The 16,570-nt window shown below is 39.4% G+C and overlaps 1 protein-coding gene across 1 annotated transcript; it reads left to right on the top strand.

Moving 5' to 3' along the window:
* Positions 1-1,570: 1,570 nt before the first annotated feature.
* Positions 1,571-3,019, top strand: SST (somatostatin). Its single transcript, XM_044255134.1, has 2 exons — positions 1,571-1,820; positions 2,649-3,019. Exons 1-2 carry the CDS (start codon positions 1,683-1,685, stop codon positions 2,859-2,861), a joined length of 351 nt encoding a protein of 116 aa, XP_044111069.1. The 5' UTR covers positions 1,571-1,682; the 3' UTR covers positions 2,862-3,019.
* Positions 3,020-16,570: the final 13,551 nt, after the last annotated feature.

The raw sequence follows: 16,570 nt of genomic DNA, 5'->3' as shown, positions 1-16,570 counted from the left end.
TGTGAGTGACTTTTTAATGCTCCAGTTGTGGCTGGCCTTGTCTGGACCTGCCAAACCCAGGAAACATTAACACTCCTTGTGGACTTTCTCACAGCCTTGGCTTACAGACACAAAAGGACATGGTGACAATTCTCCAAGCCATTCAGGACACTTCCCAAACCCTCCTGCCTTTGAACATGGTAGTTTTGGTCTCAGTATTGAGAATATATACAAGATGCATGGGTGGGGACAGGATTGGTCAAGTTCTTTGATTCACTTAAATCCTGGAGACAGAGAATATCTTTTTAGCTTTTGATGAGCTTGAAGGACATACTCTGTTAGCCCTGGAAGAGCCTGCAGAGATCATCTAGTTCATGCTGGGACATTAGCTAGTTCTTCCTTGATAACAAATTATTTTGGGTTGGGGGGAAGCTGTTGAAACTCTGGTCTGGACACCAAACATCCAACCAGACTACAACCATAATTCTAGGACAGTATTTCTTAACTTTCCTTTTAATGTGTGTGGGGATCAGGGGAGTTCTGGATCTAACCAAGAATCTATTGATTCTCTTGCCACATAGACACAGAATAGTGGTCACATGTGTTCAGGGGGTTCTTAGATTTTGCATGTCCAGAGTGGGGGTTCCTTGACCTAAAACTGATCCTCCTGGCCAGGGATCTGATAGATACCTTAGAGGTGAGTGAGAAGACCCCTGGTCTTGAAATGTGGAGATCTTGCCCTTGCTGAAGCTGTGCAACATTTGGGCCAGAGCATTGCACTACCCATCACTAGACTCAGCAACTCAAACTCTGAGGTTTAGTAGGTGGTTTCTGAGATCGCTTTCCAGCTCCAGGTTTCGAGGCACCAAAATGAAGTCAGGCTCACTTTTTAAATATTTAATATATTTTGTCACAGAAGAAAGGCAGGCAGACCAGAAATCTTGTAGCTGCTGAGAAAGTGGGATGGAGGGTGAGGCTAAGGTACTTTCTCCACCATGTAGAGATAACTGAAGTTCTTTTAGAATCCATCACATCTTAATTTCTAAGACTTTTTCACAGAGATAATGGAGAAAGAAATGATTCACTCCTAACATCCGCATTCCATCTCAAATCTGTTTTTAGAAGAATGATTCTGAATCCCCCCTTCTCCCACACAAACACTTTTGCATTTGTCTGACCCTCTTGAAATGTTTGAGTATGATGAAAGACAGAGTTGTCTGGGTACCTTCTGTGTCTGCAGGGGTGTGTGATGGAGCATTTGCTTCTTCCAAGGCTGGGGGTTTGAGTGTATGTGTAATTTAGTGTGTGCGTGTCCATGTGTATGAGTGAAATCATGGAATGTGCGTGTGCACAGCAGTGACAATATAAAAGATTGTATAGATACTGTGGTATGTGTAAAATCATATGGGCCTATGTGGGTGAAGGATTAAATTTTTTTTTTTTTAAGTAAACCACTTTGGATTGTGTAGCCTCCTCTTACTTCTGTGATTGATTTCACGAGGGTAATGGTGCGTAAAAGCGCTGGTGAGATCTGGGGGCGCCTCCTCGTCTGACGTCAGAGAGAGAGTTTAAAAAGCGGGGAGCCGGTGGAGAGCACACAAGCCGCTTTAGGAGTCGCGAGTTTCAGAGCTATCGCTGCTGCCTGCGGATCCTCTCCTAGAGTTTGACCAACCGTCCTCTCGCTTGGCTTCCCCGGCGCGGAGATGCTGTCCTGCCGCCTCCAGTGCGCGCTGGCCGCGCTGTCCATTGTCCTGGCTCTGGGCGGCGTCACCGGCGCGCCCTCGGATCCCCGACTCCGTCAATTTCTGCAGAAGTCCCTGGCTGCTGCCGCGGGGAAGCAGGTAAGGAGACTTCCTCGACGTCTTCCCTTCCCTCTCCCGAATCCCTCAATCTTCTCTTAGCCTTTACCCTACCCCTTTGGGTGGATTTAGGAGGTGCTCCTGAAGAGTTTCGGTGCTCTTCTGGGTCCCTCAGCTCCTAAAGCTCTCAGGAAAACTTTCGAAGTCCAGAATCGCCTCTTACCTCTCTTTTTTCCTGGTCAGCGCGGTCGGTCACAGTTCAGGTAAGTTCTCTGGCATCCAAGAAAATCCCAAAACCCGGGTTGCTGAGCAGCCATCCCGCAGGGCTGAACGCGGAGGTGCTGGCCCAGGTGCTGAAAAAGAGAGGCCCTCTGAAGGCTCCCTTCCTGAGGAGTTTCTCCCTCCACGTTGCCAAAGGGAACCCTGCAGACAAAACACAGTATGTTTAAGATTGTGAAAGGTCTCGTTCTGCACAGTTAACTTAGCAAAAACGGTAAGAACAATTCCAGTGTGTAGCTCATGAGCTGGGAATTGAAATTGAATTAAACTGTTGGCACTGTTTTATCTTTGCAAAACTGTATTAACAATCTTCTATTTGTGTGTATGCATGTATTACATCTATAGAGGCAGGAAACATGCAGAAACATTTGAGTATTTTTAGTGTATCTGTGTAACTCGGTGATTATAGCAACTACCCTTATTTTTATATCCTCAACTGATTTTAACTGTGCAAAAGTGAACAGCTATGAAAATTGGGTTTGGGGTGTAGCTGAATCTGCTTCCCAAGTTAGGCTTTGCCATTTCTTTTTGCCATTTCTTTTTCTCCATCACCCACCATCATCCTCTCTATATCCTTTCTACCCTCTACAGGAACTGGCCAAGTACTTCTTGGCGGAGCTGCTGTCTGAACCTAACCAGACAGAGAATGATGCCCTGGAACCTGAAGATTTGTCCCAGGCTGCTGAGCAGGATGAAATGAGGCTGGAACTGCAGAGATCTGCTAACTCAAACCCTGCCATGGCACCCCGAGAACGCAAAGCTGGCTGCAAGAATTTCTTCTGGAAGACTTTCACATCCTGTTAACTTTATTAATTATTGTTGTCCATACAAGACCTCTGATTCCTTTCCTCCAAACCTCATCCCTCTTCCCTAATCCCCCAATCCTCAGCAAGACCCTTGCATTAGAAATTGAAGACTGTAAATACAAAATAAAATTATGGTGAAATTATGAAAAACAAAAATTTGATTTCTTGTTGTGTATCTTTTTGTTCAATAATATGGGATTAGTTTCAGTTGTGATTTCAGTCAAGTTACTTGATTTAGGCACTCGAAATCTCACAGACATAATATATAAAATTCGCTGTGGTAATAAAGGTTCTGTCCTAAATGGAAAGCCTTAGAGTTTGGGTCATTTCAAAAAAATAATTTCAAATAACTCTATGAATTCTAACTTTAACCCAGTGGCAATTATTGGGTAAGGCTGCAGCAAATACCAATTGCATATTAAATACAATTAAAATTAGATATTGAAATGAGTATTTATGGGTAAATGGGTAAGCAGGCTGAAATATCCAACTATCCACCAGGCTAATATGTAAAACACATGAAAAATGGAATGGAGGAATCATTTAGAAGCTGAGGGAAAGAAGCTGGCTTAAATAGCTAAAATGAAGTATTGAGTCTTTAAAAAATTGTTTCTTATTTGTGGACATTTATCTACAGAAACACCACTGCCTTTATATCTTCTTTGACAATCCTCTCCATAACTGAACAAGGCTGCCCATGTTTTAAAAGGAAGCTCTTAAATTTTTTTCTCAGGGGAAAATATTACTTTTGTTCTAAATTTGCAGATGAGAGTAGTATGGGTTGCAAAAAACATGAGTATTAGTTTACACGGTGAATGCTATCTATAGAAGGTATTGGAGCACAACATTATAATTGAAGGGTAATTGAAGAAGAGATCTCAAGCCTTCTCTTGATTTGATCAGAGAAAGCATCAAATAAAAATGCAAACTATAATAAAAACACTCAATACATGCTAACTATTAATATTATAATGACATACTGAATGGTACCACTCAAGACAGAGATTAAAACATTGCTAATTTAACTCACAGAGACTCTAAATAGATGTCCCTTCGGGGAAGTCTGTTTTAACTATCAACTGTATTTCTGAATGGCTGCAGTAGAACAATAAATCCAATATAAATACATAAACTCAATATAGATCCCCATAGTGTGAGCTTACTGATGGCAGTGTATAAACATCTAAGAGGGACTTTATAGAAAATATTTCTGTTGGACAATATACATTTTAATATGAATGTAGCTTAGCAGAATTAATTCCTGAACAGCTGATCAAACAAGAGAGAATCCAAGCCACTTTACTAATCTCTGTGAAAATAGAAGACCCTTTGAGGTTCTGGTGCATCTTTTATTTACAAGACATTTAGGAGGGAATTAATGTGTGTCCACTTAGGAGATCTGTCTGCGTTAAATGCCTTATGTACATCTGGTTACCAATCAACTCAGTGAAGTAATGGAATCACATTATTATGATTAAAGCACAGAAGAGAATACAACTTAATTGTTTTCTTTGCAGTGCATAGATTGTATGAGTGCCTGGGGATCTTAACTTTCTAGTATCATCTTCAGTTGTCAATTCCCAACAGCAGTATGAAAATAATTGGCAAGAATTATGCAGTCGTGAGCCTACATATATATTTATTCTTTATTTAAAGCCTAAACTGAATGGAGCATTTGATCAAGGTTAATTATCTTTCAGCCTCAGTTTTCCCACCTTCACAAGCAGAGGGTTGTACTGGGAAGGAGAGTCATATCCCTTCCAGATGTGACTAACATCCTGTACTTCAACACTGACAAATGTGCCAGAGAGGTACTGAGTCTTTACATTTTAATTAATAAATGGAATATAGCTCTTTTTTAATATATGGAAGTTTTTATTTTTTACTTCCTATCTAGTTCATTTGCATTCTTCCTATGTTTGATTCACTGAAAGAGTCTAGCATTCCAGCCTGTTTATCAGCTAGCCATAATGAAACATTTAGGTTATATTTTCCTTCCTCCCTGCCACAGCCACAGACTTCAGCAATCCTCAACAACCCGCTACTTCTAATAACGGGAGGGCTTGAGTAAGGTACTCCTCTTTCCTGGACCTTAGTTTCCCCATCTAAAAATAGGCATACTAATGGAACCCATTCCTTAGAGTTATGAGGATTCAATAGACCATGTATTATTGGAAGTTAGTAGTACATAATAAGTAGTGGTAAATATTGAATGTTAATGGTGCTAATTTTGTTGTCACTGGGCTATGCTTCCCAGCTCCTCTTTCTTTATGTTTGCTGTGTCTTGTCATTTCCACAGGTCCAAATGTAACCCAACTGTCAAGATTTATTTTATATTCTTGCTTCATAAAATTCTTTCTTTATGCCCTCGGTTGGGATAGCTCCTTTCTCTGAGTACTTAACCTGCATCTCTTCCATGGTGTTTATTTATCCCTTCTTACCCTTTATCATGACAGTATGAATGTATGTAGGAGAATAAATATTTGTGTGTAAACTTCCAGTGAGTAGATATATATCTGGTTCATAAGTATAGTTCACTCAGTATCTCATAGAATGTTTTGTACATAGTAGGTTCTCAGTGTTCATTAAAGAATAAATGGCCCATGAGGAATCTTAAGTGACACAAATCTCTATTTACTAGGTGACAACATTCTTTCTTAATGTTTTAGTTGGCAGAGGAAAGTGACATTACTGGCTATTCTATATGATGCTTGTATGACAGCAGAAAGATACAGCATATGGTTTTGATTTTAATAGCCATAGCAGCATGTGATTAGCAGACTCATCCATTTTGGAAGCTTCAATTAGTTTAGCTTTCTCTCTCTCTCTCTCTCTTTTAAAGATTTTATTTGTTTATTTGACAGGCAGAGATCACAATAGGCGAAGAGGCAGACAGAGAGAGATAGGAGGGGAAGCAGGTTCCCCACTGAGCAGAGAGCCTGTGTAGGGCTCCATCCCAGGACCCTGGGATCATGACCAGAGCTGAAGGCAGAGGCTTTAACCCACTGAGCCACCCAGGTGCCCCCAGTCCAGCTTTCTTTAACCATATTACAAATTTCCCCAGTTAGGCTGTTTTATCAACCAACCATTGGGCTTGCATTTACCAAGAAAAGAGTCACCAACACTTCTTTCACATTTGTGATTTCAAGATCATGCACATTCATTTTTGATTCTAATGCAGGACCAATTTTTTTTTTTTGGCTTTGGCTCAGACTATAATCAATATACAGACAATTCTATTTTATGGTGACATAAAATAAACCTTTAATTCTAAATGTCAGACACGCAAGAGGGCTCAAAGGTCATCTGGTCCTCACTATTCATTTTATTGAAGGCTAACATAAGGAGAGGTGAAATTATGTTCCAAAGCTATCTAGGGAGTACCAAAGATGCAGAGATGGGGCAAAGCCTAAATTCCCCCTCTCTAACCTCTTATTCTACTACACTTCCCCTAAGTAATCTGCACATCTAAATAAGTGGTGTATTTCTGATGTGAATGGTAACTCTGTCCCTGAAATTTCTTCACCTTCAACTATGCAGCAGGCCTGCATCTGAGAGAGAACAAGGCAATTGATACAAAATAGCTTCCTATAATTATAGAAAAACATAGGAAGAAACAGTTAACAGTATTGATGAAGGGGAAAGAAAACTCAAAGGAGATAGTCTTTCACTTAATTAGCCCCCAAAAGCAAACAATGAATCTGTCTCAGAATGGAGATGTCAGGGCTGTCCCAGCAAATGGTGGGACTCTCACTCACACCAAGGAGATGGAATCGGGCCTGGACAGGCCGTCTTCAGAGAAGTCAGGAGCCATACCTACAAGACTAGGCAGCATGCACTTCAAGGACCACCCCAAATTCTTTAGGAGTGAAAATGAGTGCTTTGATTCCAGAGATGCAGTTTTTCATTACCTAGAATGTGTCTCCATGTCAAGGGCTTGCTGGAGACTGGGAGAGAATTTGTATGGTGAGGTCTCTGTTTTCAGGGAACTGAGTCTAGTAGGTAAGACATAGTCATTAAAAGTGACCAAATACTATAATGGAAGTTCACCTAGAGTACTAGGAAAGAAAGGAGGTGTCAGCAACTCCCTCTTTTCTTTCTTTAAGTTATTCTTCTTATTAGTTTTTAAATTATGGTTTGAAAGTCTAAATGCTTTTATTCCAGATGGAATTAATAAATTATAGGTCTAATGATATAAGGCACACTTTCGCAACATGATCTCATTTAGGTTTGAAAGTGTTAATACTCTTTTATGTATGAAGAGGCCGAGACTCAGAGAGTTTAAGTAACTTGCCCAAAGATGTCACCAGCTGGTTTTTGGTGGAGTTGGAACCAGGCTGCCTGATTTCCAATCCAGTGCTATCCCCACTGTATCTTAGGGGAAAGAAGTGAATTACAGGGAAATCATGACTTGCTGGGCAAATTAAGAGCAGATCAGTTCCCGACCATCTAAATATAGCTCTTCTGTATAAAACACACATGGGCATTACTTCTTCGTTATTGTCAGAGGAGAAATGGATTTAGGTTCTGGGGTTGAGATTTGGTTTTGTGACCTGATTAGGGGCACTGTTTCCAAGGAACTGTTTGTAATCTTTCCTTTCACATGTTTAACGTCATTTTTGTAGTTTTGTTAAGTGAATGAATAATGAAATTCACAACTTCAGCTTGAAGCACTCCTTTTTCTACTCAATTCCTCACACACAGGTTTCACAACAACTCAGGCTTGGGCATTTTTCGCCTGAAGCAATTACAAATCTATTAGTCCCGGTCTTTATTCTACAAGCCATGGAATCTGCCTCACTAATGACTAGGTTGTGGCCATATCTTCCTACCTCTGCTCTTGTATGTATATCTTGTGAAAAGTGGTCTTGAGGCTGGGATTTGCAGACCTGAGAAATTTCATTGAAATGTACAAATGAGGTCAACTTTTGCTAAGTAGGCTTTTATGCCACTGAAGCTGATACAGCTCTCAAGGTCTCAGATAAATATTCTAGGTCACGTAAGTACTCTGTTTCTTATGTTTCACACGTCCCTGGAATAGGGTCCATTAAGATGCTGAAATTGTTATCCAGATATGAAATAGTTTTATTTTAAAAAAGCAATATTTCAAGGAAATTCAGGCTTTTAAAGTAGAGTTCAAATAGTTAAGAAAGATAATGCATTCCCAGTTAATTGCTGGTTAATTATATCTTTCTTGTATAAAAATATAAAAGTACATTTTCAGTTCCAATGCTACATTAAGGTCAGATGGCACACTTTAGGAAAGAATGTATTAAACTATGCTAGAATTGTCCCCAGCAAAAATTTATTGACTACAAAATACACATTAAGAAAATCAAGATTTACAAATTTAACTAGAACATAGCTCTTCCTTCCTTTTTTTCCTACCAACATTCTCCCACTCACTCCCCAAAACAAGGACAAAAGGCAATGATTTTACCAGACTTCTCCCCAACATCCTTATCATCATTTTTGTTTGTTATTATACATGTAACAGCATGGTGTACTCACAAGACCACTCAAGGTCTGTAACCTTCACAGTGTCTTCTGGAGCTTCCTGGCTCTCATGCTTTTCCTCTCTTGTGATTTACCAAAACATGTATTTATGGATCACCTGTTTGTCATTGGAGAGGGCAGATTCCTGATGTCACTGTTGCTGTCCTTCTCCTTTTCCTCCCCAGTCCTTCTCTGATGCCTATCCCCTTCCTGACAATAGCATCCTGAATTGTTTTGGTGTACTGTCTCCTTTGCTTGTCAGCCAAATTGGACAAGATCAACTCCACTTCCAGCCCAGTATTGATCCTAGAATGGATTAAGTCTTTTAGTATGTACCATCCCATGGTCCTAGACATTGGTTCATGGCTAGGCACATGGCCAATCACAGTAAATCTTAAGACGCTTTTGGGCACTGTTGGGACATATTTTTCTGCTGATTATGTATAAAGAAGGATGAAAGCTTCTGTCAATCATAGTGAGACTGGCAGTGCTGTCTGAAGGTCTGCGCTGCAGAAGGCACAGTACAGTCATGTAAGGACACTGAGTCATTGGTGTCTTTGTCAAAGTATAGTATTAAGCTTATCCCAAACAATAACAACAACAACAACATTTTTATTGTACTTATCATATGTATGATCTAATAAATTCTCCTAATTTTTAAAAGAGTTTAGTTTTCCTTTATTTTAACCAAGACTTTCTTATACAGACATTAATGCTACCTCATATTGTTAGTAGTGTGTGTGTGTGTATGTCTGTGCATGTGCATGCATGCACACTTGTATGATTCCATGGTTATGTCTTTGTTTATGTATCTGTAGCTATTTATGTTTTTTGCTTATCCTAACTTCCCTATTAAAATAAAAATTCTGAGAGGAAAAAGTTTAGACTCTACTCGACTGTGTCTTCTTGGAACCCCATTATGTCACAGGCTTATACCAACTTCTTAACAGATATTGTTGATAATAAAGGTAAGAGTTGGATACAGTTCCTTAATCCTTTTTAATTTATTTAAGTATTAAACAAATGTTATCTCATTAAATATTCATACATTTTACAATTCATAAACTAGGCATTAGGGCAAAATTTATACCTCTGCTTTTTTACAAATATAAAAACTATTGTTCAGAGTGTTTGAGTAACTTGGCCAAAGCCACAGATAACTCACATGACAGAGCTTAAAATAAAAAGTAGCTCCTCTGACAAATCAAGTAAAGCTGCTCAACCATTTCAGTTTTAGGGACACTCTGATCAATTAAGCAATTTTAAAGATCTCTGAAGATCAAACTTCCTTGATTTCTGCTCTCATTCTGCTGCTTGTTATGGTAGGCACAAGTCCACTGCTTGGTCCCGCACGTCCCAGGATCTCACCCCACTCACTGGATTCAGGGAGTCCAACTGTCATCTTCTCATGGACCGTAAGTAGGAGGTGAATGAGTGATATTACATGAAAAAAATCACTGCAGTATTCTGACCTAGTCTCCTTATTTTATCTACTCTCTTGACTTAGGGCTTCACTAGGAACTCCTCAATTCCTCTGACTTGAGAAGTATACCATGCTGGGGATGAGAACACTGTTGACCATACCTTGAAGTTTTCCCTGAGGAGGGTCTACCATCCTAGGTAACATTATACTTGCTTTTCTAAAATTGCCAAGTTATTACCATTAATGTACTATTTATTTTGCATCCTGCTGAGTGGCTATCATACTGCAGAATGTGTGTGTGTGTGTGTGTGTGTGTGTGTACACGCGCACACGGGCCTGCACGCATGTGTGTCTGCAATTTTTTAGATGATGAGTTCTTTCAATTTACAAAATATTTATTGATAGTCTATTTGCTAGATGGAAGCTATAAAGATTAAGATCTCCGTCCTTAGGCAGTTTAAAGTCTGAATGCATATTCACTGGTAAGTAGCTATATGATGAGACATTGGTCTGCAAAATGTGACCCTGGACCAGGAACATTAGAATTACCTGGTAACTTGTCCAAAATGAAAACTCTTGGACTCAACCCCGGGTATACTGAGTCAGAAATTGGGGGAATATGTCTGAAAGTCTGTATTTTAACAAGCCCTCCAGGCAATTCTGATACACACTAAATTTTGAGAACCAGTAAGGAAAAAGGGGGCTTGAATGTATTAGGTAAGTCACCTTGATAAAAATATTTAATTTTTAATTTTAATTTTTTTATTATTATTTTTAAAGATTTCATTTATTTATTTGACAGAGAGAGAGCTCACAAGTAGGCAGAGAGGCAGGCAGAGAGAGAGGCGGAAGCAGGCACCCTGCCAAGCAGAGAGTCCAATGCAGGGCTCCATCCCAGGACCCTGAGATCACGACCTGAGCCGAAGGCAGAGGTTTTAACCCACTGAGCCACCCAGGTGCCTGCCAAATATTTAATTTTTAAATTTTTAAATTTCATTCCAACATTTTTATCAAATAAATTCACACATGAAGTTGAGGTTCCTTTTTATTTTTTTTTTTTGCAATTATGTTCTCTTTCTTCTCTCTCATTTTATAGATAAACACTATCATCAATTCAGTGTTTACTCTTTCTGCCCATGGTTTTAGATTTTTACCATGAATGCAGAAAATCATAAATAATATGTTGTGTTGCTTTGTGTTTTAAACATCTTTATGAATAATAGCTTACATATTTTTGAAAGCCTACAACTGTGTTTTTCAGTCATTTTAACTTCTGTATAGTATTTCATTGCATAAATTTATCAGAACAATTTATGCATTCCCCTATTGATAAACATTTAACTTTTTCGAAATTTGTGCAGGGGAGAGAAGCTATTGTTGTCTTTAGATCTTTCTTGGTGTTATGAGACTGGGTGATCTCTCTTTACCAAAGAAAAAAACTAAAAGCAAAATAATTCTGCTGGCCTCCCAGTCCCTGTCATTAAGCTATAAGGATTCCGTGCTTCCGGGAAACTTTAACATTATAATTTGTTACATTTAAAAATTTGTATGTATAATGAAGTCAGTCTCCTTATTGCCACTCTGTCTTTATTCATCCCATCAAGATTAGGCCACACTGAAATTGCTTCTTCGGAAATTGACTATAAAGAGAATGCTCTGCATCTCAGCAGGTGTTTCAAACTCCCTTGATTCCTATTAGTGTAAGTTCCCATTAGGTAGTCCCAGGGAGACAGACAACTGAACAAATAAGACACTAGTTTTAAAAAGCTGAAATATGCTATTTAATATTCTACCTGGAAGGAGCTGAATCAAGACACTGACCTAGGAGACTAAACAGCAAAGGCTTTACTTGTCTGGGTTGTTTGCTGGGGCTAAGCTATGACCATTATAACCCAAGGCTGTATTACCTGCTATCCCTTTTTGGGAGCCTGGTAAACTTATATCTGGTATATTTAATTGCTGTAGCAATCTTGACAGCATCCTAGTGGTTCACCAATGCCTTTCCAATTCTGGCCTGAGAACTGCCCCAGAGCCACATGTGGTTGGGACAACAGAAAATATTAGCATTCTCTGGCTATGTGCTAATGCATCATTCAGAACCTGAACCTGTCGTAGGGGCTGTGTGCTAACCCATCATTCAATACTTGAACTTGCTCTACTATATACCTATCTACAAGTCATCTATACTTTGTTTAAGTTCCCCTAGTGATGAAGGACTTACTGCCTCCTGAGGAACTTTGGGGCTAGACAGAGCAAATCTAATCACTGCTTCAAAGAAAACCCTCTAAATTTTTGCAGGGAAACCCATGCTTTGGTCCTCTCACTATTCCCACATACTCTCTTCTCCCTCCTAGCCACCTCAATGCTTTCTCCTGCTCTTTTTTTTTTCTTTTGCATGTGACACGTACTCCAACTCTTTAACCCATCTGCACAAAGTTGAGTGTGGTCTATTTTTTTGTTTTTGTTTTCTGAGAGTAAGAAAATATTCTAAAGGGGTACCTGGGTGGCTCAGTCAGTTGATTGTCTGCCTTTGGCTCAGGTCATGATCCCAGGGTCTTGGGATTAAACCCCAGGTCAGACTCCCTGCTCAACAAGGAGTCTGCTTCTCCTTCTCCCTCTGCCCCTCCTCTTGGCTTGTGCTCTCTCTTTCTCTCACATAAATAAATAAAATATTTTAAAGTGTTTTTTATTGTGGTGAAAAAATAATGAATACTGTTTTTCTGAAAATAAATAAATTGGAAAAAAATAAATAAAATGTTTTTTATTGTGTTCATCTGGCCAACATATAGTATATCATTAGTCTTTAAAAATGCAGTCTAAAGGTCTAGAAAAGAAGGATTTTAACTACAAAGATAAATGAATCAATTTATTTTTTCAACGGACTCGGGCTCATGGTACACTGCCTACACTGATTAGCTGTTGGTTGAAATGAAAGATAATCTGCACTGGCTTTTGGTTCCATTATTATTACCAAATCATGGGAAGACATTTCCCCAAACACTGAGGACTCTTTTTTTTATAAATGACAAAAGTGAGGTTTAAGGAGGAAAAGCATCATACTTAATGTTACATTCAGGATTAAAGCTTACTTCTCTTGATTTTTTTACTGGTACTCATTGAACCATCTTTCCAAAAGTACTCATAAGTACTAGTCAGACATACGTTAACTCTAGAATTAATTACAGGAGCTAAGCTTTTCATAAATGGTGGAGCAGAGGCACGTGAGTACTATTCCAAGTCAAGGGGATAGATAGCAAATACGCAAAGGTGGGAAAATGCAGAATATGTTTCGAGAATGATAAATCAGTTCTAAGATGTATTACTCTGTTCTAGAATTTTCCTTAGACCTCAAAGAACAGTTTAGGCTGCTGCTTGTTCATACTTTTTTGAGGTGGTTGATGCAGGGACACAAGTCTTTCTCTGAAATGAATGGAGGATAAATGAGTTCTGTTTTGAGAGAGTATGTGAGAATTTTTCAGTTTCTTTCTGAAACTAAGAAACATTTTTAGGGATAAAAATAAAAGTTTTTGCCATACTCTGCAACTCTAAAATGAAAATGAAATGTTGAAGTAGGCTGTCAAAATATTTTTTGAAAAGTCAACCTTAAAATTACTTCAAGTAAAAGCCAGAGAGCTATTTGGAAGGCTGATCTATTAGCACGTAGCCTTTTATTTTTCTAAATTTCTGGCTATTTTTGTCCCTTTCCTTCTTCTTTTATTTGTCTTAATTTTTATGAAAAGTTGATCACTTGATAATATCTATGACAAATATAAAATTCAGGACAAAGCATTAATCAGAAGTTTAGGACTCAGGGGATGACCTATGGGGTCATCTAATGATTTTATTAAAAGGAAGGTATTATATTAAAAGGAGAAAATAGCTGCCTTTTGAAATTTCCAACTAATACTGGCATAGACCATAAGAGTTTACAGAGCACCTTTCATAAGTATCAATTCACTGATTAAAGATAAATGTGAGTGTCTTCCAGGTGTGAAGCTCTCCCTTAGTGGTAGAGATATACCTATGAATATGACATAGTTCCTGCTATCAGGAACTCATGTGCTTATGGGCAAAACAGTCTTAAAAACGTAGCTATGACTAAATGTGATAGCAAACACAGGGATAGCTCACAAGCAGGAGCACATAAATTTGTTTCTAAGAAAGGGAATATTGAAGACTTTGCAAAGGAGCTCAGTCCTGAAAATGAGTAAAAATCTGTAAGATGAAAAATTGGAAGATGATTCAGTCAGAGGAAAAGCAGATATTCAACACATTGGTAAGTAACTTAGACTCATTTGGTGGCAAGTAAAAGAAACTCATTCTGTCTTGCTTAAACACGAATGGAACTGTCTGATCGGGAGCCTGGGCATCCCATGATGCCAAGGCAGGTTACTGCCAAGTACATAACGGGATCGATTAAGAACAGAAAAAGAACCTGCTGAACCGTAGGTCTCTAATTTATAGCTTTTAATCTAAATTCTAAAATCCTAGTGAAGAATAAAAATCTGGCCAAGCTTGGGTTCAGAATCTATGCCAGCCCTATCAACATGACCAGAATGGGAAGATCAAGTGGTACAAAGATGGTTTCCAAGGATCTCCACTGCGAGTGAAAGCGTCAAAGAAAAGGGCTTGAAGACTGCAAATACATTCTAAGAGGGGTCTGCTACAAGCTGGTCTGAGACCTCTAATGAGAGTTAAGAATTTTGGTAATGCCAAAGAGTGGTATAGTGTGGAGTGTGTGTGTATGTGTGTGTGTGTGTGTGTGTGTGTGTGTGTTAGTAGAGAAGGGGAGATCAAGGAACTTGAAGAGTTGGCATGAAGAACATTGTGAAACTGTTTGGCCCTTTTGTGTTTTTTTAGATGATGAGGGACTTTTACAAATTCTGAGAGTATGATGAGAACTGTGTTTGGGGTAGTGATAGGTGGTGATGTAGAAGATGAATCGGTAGAGGATAAACTGAAAGAAGAGGAAGCAAGTTAGAGGTAGTGGGAATAGTTTAGGTAAGAGACAATCAGAGCCTTGACTAGACAACAGGGATGGATAAAATGGTATGAAAGAAAGAAAATCAGGAGAAAGAAAGGAGAGAGTATTGTAGCCTACTCAATGCGACTAGAAGGAAGCTAACATGATTACTACTTTTTTTAAATTTCTATATAATTTTATTAATTTAAACAAATTAATCAGTTATGTAATGCTTTATTTATACAAATTCAATGATACCTATATCTTCTGTGATTGGAATATTATAATTTAGCAGTATAAAATCTATAACTATCTGCCTTAAAGGTAAATATTTTAGAAAAGGAACAGTGTAAAGTGGCTTCTAGTCTAACTGTAAACATTTACCAGTTAACAATTTTGAGTTACTAACAGGTAGAATAAGCTAAGAAAAACAAATCAAGCTTAAAGAATTAGGGAGAGAAAAACAAATCATTATTCACTTATGTATGGAAAATATAGGTTTTTTAAAAATTTATTTTCAGCATAACAGTATTCATTGTTTTTGTACCACACCCAGTGCTCCATGCAATCCGTGCCCTCTCTAATACCCACCACCTGGTTCCCCCAACCTTTATTTATTTATTTGACTAACAGAGATCACAAGTAGGCAGAGAGGCAGGCAGAGAGAGAGGAAGAGAGCCCGATGTAGGCCCGATCCCAGGACCCTGGGACCATGCCCTGACAGCAGAGGCTTTAACCCACTGAGCCACCCAGGCGCCCCATGATTACTACTTTTTTGATGGAAGCAGCAGAGTAACAGAGGTGCCATTCCCCAAGACAACAACAGAGGAAGAGAAGCTTAGGGGAAGGAGGACAGGTTGCAGTGGGCATGCTGAGTTAAGGAAGGTGCTGAGGACAACCTGAGAGGGGAGGAGCAGATAAGAAGACACACAATCCCTCAGGAGGGAGTTCTGGGTTGGAGGTAAGAGTTGGGAGTCAAACTCATGGGTGGTCATGAGAAATTTTCCCAGCAAAGTGTGCAGAGTCAGCAGAGAAGTGGGGCCAGCCCAGCCAGTTGTCTGAGGGGACCCCACAGTAGGAGGTGTACGAAAGGAAAAGACTTCAGAGAGGAGGTTGAGAGGAAAGGCCGTGGAGGTGAGAAAACCAGAAAAGATGTGTGTCTTGGAAACAAGAATGAAGAATTTCTAGAGAGGGAATTTATTACCACCCTGTGCTATAGAACAGGTAGATTCGTTTTTGTTGGTTTAGTAGAGTTGACACAGGATGTTACTTTCATTTCAGGCGTACAACTTAGGGATTTGACAAGCTTGTACATTATGCTGTGTTCACTGCAAGTGTAGCTGCCAGGTGCCCAGTCACATCCCTATGACAAGACATGGGCTATATTTCTTATGTTGTTAAGCCAGGTAGATTTTATTTTCCATTTCACAAAGAGGAAACTGAAATTTGGAGACTGAAAGGACTCATCCAGGTTTATACAGCTGATCAGTGTCAAAGATCAGACTAGAACTGACGGTTTTTTTTTCACTGTCAAGCCTGCTCTTTTTCAACTGCACGCCACCAAAATAGGGCTCTGGCAGAGAAATTCCAGAGCTGCTACTAAACTCTTGTGGAAGGAGAGATGGGAGCCCAGGGCATAACCCAACCTGCAGAACAGGTGTGTGACCGCCACTGCCTTGCTCCTGCCAGGAGTGGGGTGGGAGTCCTAGGTCGCTGGAGGCAGCCGTGCTGGCCTGTCCTGGCAGACACCCCGTAGAGGCCAGCTCGGACTTAAGTGTGCCGGAGGCTGGCCTCCGTTTCCTCTCCGGTAAAATGGCAGAGAGGC

This window comes from Neovison vison, chromosome 6, assembly GCF_020171115.1.
Source record: "Neovison vison isolate M4711 chromosome 6, ASM_NN_V1, whole genome shotgun sequence".
NCBI classification, from domain to species: domain Eukaryota; kingdom Metazoa; phylum Chordata; class Mammalia; order Carnivora; family Mustelidae; genus Neogale; species Neogale vison.
This window is presented reverse-complemented; position numbering and strand designations above follow the sequence as displayed.